Source organism: Pyrus communis, chromosome 16, assembly GCF_963583255.1.
Source record: "Pyrus communis chromosome 16, drPyrComm1.1, whole genome shotgun sequence".
NCBI lineage: Eukaryota > Viridiplantae > Streptophyta > Magnoliopsida > Rosales > Rosaceae > Pyrus > Pyrus communis.
In genome coordinates this window covers 6226314-6233538 of record NC_084818.1, presented here as the reverse complement: position 1 = coordinate 6233538, position 7225 = coordinate 6226314, and the positions used below count along the sequence as shown (strand labels likewise).

Genomic DNA, 7225 nt, shown 5'->3' with positions numbered 1-7225 from the left:
ATAAATGTTTATTTTACTAGCTCTTCCCTCAATAATTTGCAGCTATCTTGTCCCTGTTAGTACCGTTTCTTTCTTATTATTTGCTTCAATATTCAATACAAGAATCCAGCACCTGTTCAACAATTCAATCATAAACAACAAAGTATCTGTGGCTGGTAAGCACATCTGAGAAGTTAGAAGAGAGGGTTATATAAAATCTCTACTAATTAGTGGTCCCAAAGCTTAAATTAAAAAAAAAATAATAATAATAACGGAAAGGACAAAGGACCGAGCAGGACAAAGAAAAACTGAGTTAATCAATTCTAAAACTTGATTAATGAAGTCTAATTACGGTTGAATTGACTAACTACCCATGATCCTAGATGCCCTTCGACTGGTTGCTGATTTAGGTTCTGGAACCTAGACTCTTTCATTGGCTTCTTATTCATGTGGGAGATGTATGACTGCATGCATTTTAGCACCCTTTTGAGCGGCGGCATGCATTAATATATAACAATTCTTATTATTTACTGGTTAAGTTCATCTGTTTCATGGAAAAGCGATACAAGATACTCATGAAATCCAATGGAAGAAAAGCTTGAGGAATATTTTTATAGCAAGTTGTTCCTCATTTCATGAACATGGCATGTTTAAAGAGGGTTCTGCCTGCACCTCATTTTGCATGTACAACAATCAGAATGATCATCTCATTACAAATCCACCATGATGTGTCACAATATATATTGAAGAAAACTGTCAACACCCAATTTATTGAGTTTTAGTCATAAGTTCTATTATCTCTCCAAGTTCTTTGTGGTTCGTGAACTTGGATTTCAGTCGTAAGTTATATTCTAACTTATGACTGAAACTCGATGAATTATATCCTTCTAAGTTCAAAGAATATGGGACAATAACAAAGTACACGAGTAATATACGTAAATAATAATCAAGGATAATCATCATTTATCAATATGAATGAGTTCGAACGGTTGACCTTTTGTTCATGAAATAGTTAGAGAATGTTGAATGTGGAGAAATTAATCACTGTTGTTGGATTCCTAGCTTGTCCTAGATTTTGTTGTTTGATAGAAGACACAATTTTGAGTGGAAATGAAGCAATTGTGGCTAAGAAAAATATATTATATACACAGTAGCAAATGTAACAAGAACACAGCTAAAGATTTTCATGTTTTGGCCACGAAAGATTGTCTGAGACATGAAATATATATGCTGTTTATTCATGAGAGGTTGATGTATCAAGAGTTCAGAGTCAGCATGAATATGTGAACACTGTTCGTCATGCACTTAACTTTGCAAACGAACTCGACCAATATGTATGAATACACAATGATTTTGTTGTACGAAAATAGTACACTAACATTAGGGCAGCCTCCAATGTTTAAATACTTCTACCAAACCCAAACCCTAAAATAAAATTAAAAAGAAAAAAAAAGTTACCGAATTGTTGAAATTCAATAAATTGGAAATTAGGAGTTTACCTATCAAACAAATCTCACAATGTACAAAATGCCCTAGTATTATGGAAAAAATGCCACTTTGTTATACCTTCGAAACAGTGTATTATGCATTCAAGTTGAACATCGGAACCACAAATACTTTGGAAACTCAAAATATGTTTTTCTTAAGATTATACTTCTCAAACTAGTGCAAAATTTAATCTGCAACTTGTTTCTATAGATAAATTGAAAGTTTAAAGTTTTGACTTCATAATTCATTTGGTGGTTGTATATAATCTATATATATTTTTCTCAAACATATATGATCCATATGCATATGCATGTTGGGTGAAAAATATATATATATATATTAGAGCTTACAGAATTGTTCCGCAGCTTTGATTGACGTTAGAGTTTTCTTTCTTTATTTTTAATTTTTTTTTAATTTTTTTTATCAATCTTTCTTTACTTTCTTTGGTGCTGCGACCCAAGGAGGAATCAAACGGTTTTATAAATTTTAATTTTTCATGCCAATAAACAAAAATTAATCTCAAATGTCCAGTCTATTTTACCATTTTTATGTACACGTGTAGGCATCAGATCTTCTCTCAGATGAAAACGTTGACCTTTGACTAAAAAGTAGAGCACAGGAGGGACTTTTGGTTCGAGCGACCGGGGACACAGAGCTCCTATTGGGCCAACCGACACGTGTGCATGAGAAAGCACAAGCAAACCGTAAAAAAGGCGGGCCCACTCATGATACCGTCGCCATGTGCAGCATGTGATCACACCCTATCCTTACAACTAGTTGCAATTCGCTTTGGACATTTTCTTATCTTAAATTTTTGAAGGTATGGGCTTGTGGGGTTAAAACTCCGACCATTTTAAAACAAATCATTTTCCCATAAGTTAACAAATAAAAAAAATTAAATTAATATGTTACTACTGCAAGTGGTTATTTTTATCACAGTAGTAAAAAAGTATTACGCCTTTACATGGTGAGATAGGTTCAAATCTTGTCGATGATTAATGTAACATCTAATTTAACAAAATCTATCGTTTGATAAAAAAAAAAAAAATGTTACTACTAGGAAATTGAGATGTAATTTGTAAATTAATGAATTCAAAAAATCATCAATTAATATAAATGTGTATTATTGCAAATATAAGGTAAAGTAGTTCAAGAGATTGACTACATAAAAAAAATTTAAAAATTAAGTTAAGTTTGTATCCTACTTTTAGGCCCCAATATATTCCTCTATAAGCTATAGACATAATACAAATTTCCCTTGTAATATAAATTTCACATATGATAATATATAGAATAATAGTATACAAGAAGCCTGCATTGATAGATTTATCTGGTATACCGTAGTCATTTTCAACTAATTGCATCCTGAATTTAAACTCATGCTCGTTCCTAAGACTAAAATAGTCTCCCCACCCAATTTTGATTTCCTTTCATACAATTTGATAGTGGTATTGTTGACCCTAAAAATTACAAAACTTACGTGGCGCGCAGGTCGAGTAACTAATAAGCTAACTACGTCCTTCGGTCGAATGCGGGGCGTGCCAACTCGTCGACCGAGCCTGGCCGAGGAGTAAATTTGTTGATGTAGCTTTGAGCGCGTCGCTGACTTCTCTATCTTGCGATTGCGACCGAGGAAGGAACACTCTCGATCTCTGGGTTCTACAGCCTGAAGACAAGGCTGCTAATTCTGCGGAGTTCACAAATCGTCCGAGCCCGATTCGGTCACTGTGATTATATTCGTGAGAGTATAAGCACGTCGAATCGAGACCAAAATGTATGGGCACAGGTACTCGAACGTGATGTATGTCTTGATGGTAAACGTAGTTCGGCCGTCGGAATGCCGAACCCTGAAACTCGCTTGTGAGTATCCAATCATAAAACCATTCGGCGACCAGTACGCCGAGCAATGCAATTCGTAACACCTAACTATGCCGAGAAGGCTAGTAAGGTGACCTCTGCCAACAAAGGTTCGAAAACCTTTCTCGACAGAGACTTGGATAGATAATCGGTCGACCTCGACGCAGTGCTGTTTATCCAAACTGAAGGTGCTTCTCGGTCGGCTGATTCTGCGGCAGCAGTGCTATTTATCCAAACTGAAGATGCTCGCCGGGTGCTTCCACAGTGCTGTTTATCCAAACTGAAGGTGTGTTGGCAGGAAAAGAAAAGGAAAAAATCTCAAGGTGTTTGAGAGGTTTTGCGCAGGGCAATTGTATGCTGATTTTGAAGGGCCTTTTCCGTTGCATAATTTCTTGTATTTATAGTGCCCCATTCCTTGAAACCAACTCTGATTTGGATTGGGAGTCCTTGTCCCATTTTGACTCTAACTCGAACAAACCTACTCCCACTGGGATTCTGAATTTTCCTCTTTTCGGGACTCCATTCCTTGCCGGTCGAGAATCTTGGTTGCACCAGGACTTCCTCGACCCTTTTCTATTCACCCGGACTACTTGGGATAAGATTTGGCCGACCCTGCCAGCTTGCCCGAGAGTTATTATTCGGCCCATAGTATTTATCATCACCTTGGGCCGAGCACATTCTGCCGCTAGGCCCAACAATAATATTTTGGGCCCAAACAGGTATATAGTAAACATTAAAAATATTTTTATTACAGAATAGCATACGCGCATAGAAAACTTGCACAACACGAATAATTCTTTTTTCTTTTCTTGTATACGTGAAGAGTTAAGTTACAATAATACAAGGAGAGTTCTAGAAATACAAAGAAAGTTGTAGCTGGATCGTAGAGAGTTAAAAGTGAAGCAAATGAGTAGGTGCATGCCGGTGCGTACTGATGAAGCCACTCGAACACCAGATTGCTGCGTTCAATCAACTTTTTCCCGCATGCCGTTAAGAAGGATCCGCTGATTCATCAGACCTTACCTTATGATATGTCACTACTGGTGATCTCAAATCCCTTTTTTCCGTTTATCCAGCCATACAGAAGGAAAGGGCGGCCCCCCAATTCTCACGTAATGTCACATCTCCACACAAGCATTTTAGTTTACTTTAACCCCCTTAATTATGCATATGCATATCAATTCGCGGGTAAACTTTGTTGCAGATACGCTTGTAGCGGTTGGATAGAATTTCTCGGATACTTGTTGATAGGTGCATTGTTACATCTCACATCGTCCAGGGAATTGATCCTTATATGTATATTCTCATCTCTACCTAGCACGAGATTTTTTGGGAGCTCACTGGCTTCGGGTTCCGTAGGAACTCCGAAGTTAAGCGAGTAGCGCGTGAGAGCATTTCCAAGATAGGTGACCCATCGGGAAGTTCTCGTGTGAGTTCCCAAAAACAAAACCATGAGGGCCTGGTTGGGGCCCAAAAAAGCAGACAATATCGTGCTACGGTAGAGTCGGGCTCGGGAAGTGGTCCCGCCCGGGTCGAGATGTGACATGCATTCTCTTCATGTGGAAGCTCAGTCGGCTTAGTGTTGGGATTGTCCGTCGTTCTTTTGTATATTTTAAATTCTGAATTTTGGCAAAACAATATTTTAAACTACTTTAATTTAAGAAGAAATAAATTTAACTCATATGAAGTTTTGGATCTTGAATTTAGTACGTGAATGAACCCAAAAATGCATCTGTCTTTGGCAATAAAGATGTTGGGGGATCTCAGATTTTTGTGGATCCCATAATATGGCATAAATGGTGTCAAATTCACAAACTATTAGGGATTCCATAACCCATTAAGTGAGGGATAGACTTTTTTGTTTCACACTATATAATTTTCTTTTTCTTCATTAGAAAATTTCATAACAGTAGACACAACCATACATATACACATGAATACTGTTTCTTGGTATACATTTTCTCAATTATTTATACATTATACATATCATGAAAATTTGAGGAGTCTTCACTTTTTTCGTATATGTATCATGCAGTAGGCATTTTGGTCAAAATAATTCCTGAGATTGACGTAACTTTTCACTTAGGTCCCTGAGATTTGAAATAGATAGAAGTAGTCCTTGATTTTGTCCACTATCAATCATTTTGGTCAATTCATAAAAATCTCTGTTATATAAAAAGATCAAAATGAGAAAAATACACTCAATTTAAGCAACAATGGGCCAAAATTATTTGATAAAATTGAGGATATTTTTGATATTTTTCCTTAGTTCACTGAGATTTTCACAGAATGATTAAAATGATTGAAGGCGGAAAAACTCAAGGATCAGTTTTATTAATTTTAAATATCAGGAACCAAAATAAAGAGTTATGACAATATCAGAAACCATTTTAACTAAAAAGTCTTATACGTAGCCAAATAAATGTGCTTGTTTTCATAGTTAAGAAGTCTTACGTAGCCAAATAAATGTGCTTGTTTTCTTAGTTAAAAAGTCTTATGTAGGCAAATAAATATACTTGTTTTCTTACACTCAAATTTGAATAACCGTCTCAATAAAAACATCATCAAATCGTAAAATCTTCACATTTCTGCCAAATAAGTTAACTTTTTTAAAATGCTTACGCCTAATTTGATCTTCTGAAATCTAAATACCTTTTCCTTTCTCCCTCACCCATTCCTCCATAGCTCTATTTAGCTTTGAAGCTCCACAAAGATCTTATTTTCCCCAAACCTAGATATTCACTGTGACAAGCTAAGTGAGATTTGGTGCATTTAAGTTCCCCTCTCCCCCTCTGTTTCACAGACCTAAAGACTACTCCATGACGTTTGCTTTGGGAACCCACCACATTACCATAATATTATCTTCTTAACAAACAATCAAAATAGTTACTTACTACGGTATGGTGATATTCCTCTTTATTTATAAGTAAGAGGTCTTAGATTTGAATCTCGTAAATGACAAATTCGATATCAAATTAGATATCCATTATGTGGCTTAACCGAACTCTCATCCCTTTAATGTAAAATATATCTCTGTATGTATATCTATACATATATTATAAAACCTCCCAATTTTATAATTTAGATATAAAATTAAAAACAATAATTGTGGGCCTCTCAAGGCACAGTAGGCCCAGGTGATACCCACTGCCACTCATCAGCAACCTCCTCATTTTCTTTCCTCCATCTCCCTTTAAATACCAATCTCACTCACCATTCCTTCCCCAAACTTACTCGCAAACCCACTGATTTTTCACTTGTGATCTTCTCTCTCTCTCTCTCTCTCTCTCTCTAGAACCCCAAGTAATCAAAGGCACAAAAGATACCAGCTTTTTAGAGAAATGGCTTCTGTTTCTGTACCTGCAGCTGGCGGCAGTGCTTCTACTGCAAGTGCTTCTCATCACCACCCGCCTCCTTTTTACTTCGACGAGAAGTGGAAGCTGTCGAAGAAAGGAGGGTTGTCGAGATCGAGCCGTTCATCATCTTCCATTCATCTGATGAAGAATTCATCGCAGTCGAATCGACGGTGCGCGTTTTCCAGAAAGTGTGCGAGGTTGGTGAAGGAGCAGAGAGCTCGGTTCTACATCGTGAGGCGCTGCGTCACCATGCTCATCTGCTGGCACGACTACAGCGATTCATAAACTGAGAAAAAAACAGAGGAGAGAGAAAGTTGCAATCTTTTGCCTCTGTTTTTGTTAGATCTTTTTGGGGTTTGATTGCTGCAGAAAAACCCAGTTCACAATCAGCTTTTGTTCTTGAGGAAAGAGCACGAGGAGAAAGATTTATACTTGTACATAAAATTTTGCTCTGTTTTTATTTGTATTTGTAATGGGGGTTAAGAATTTAGATTTTGAATTTTCTTTTTTTGGGCCTCTGAATCTCCAGACAAAGGAGATGAGGT

General features: G+C 36.8%; 1 protein-coding gene across 1 annotated transcript; it reads left to right on the top strand.

Moving 5' to 3' along the window:
• The first annotated feature begins 6665 nt into the window (after window positions 1-6665).
• LOC137719697 (small polypeptide DEVIL 11-like) lies at window positions 6666-6965 on the top strand. The gene has a single exon (XM_068458739.1). The coding sequence runs from the start codon at window positions 6666-6668 to the stop codon at window positions 6963-6965; it is 300 nt and encodes a 99-aa protein (XP_068314840.1).
• The last annotated feature ends 260 nt before the right edge of the window (window positions 6966-7225 follow it).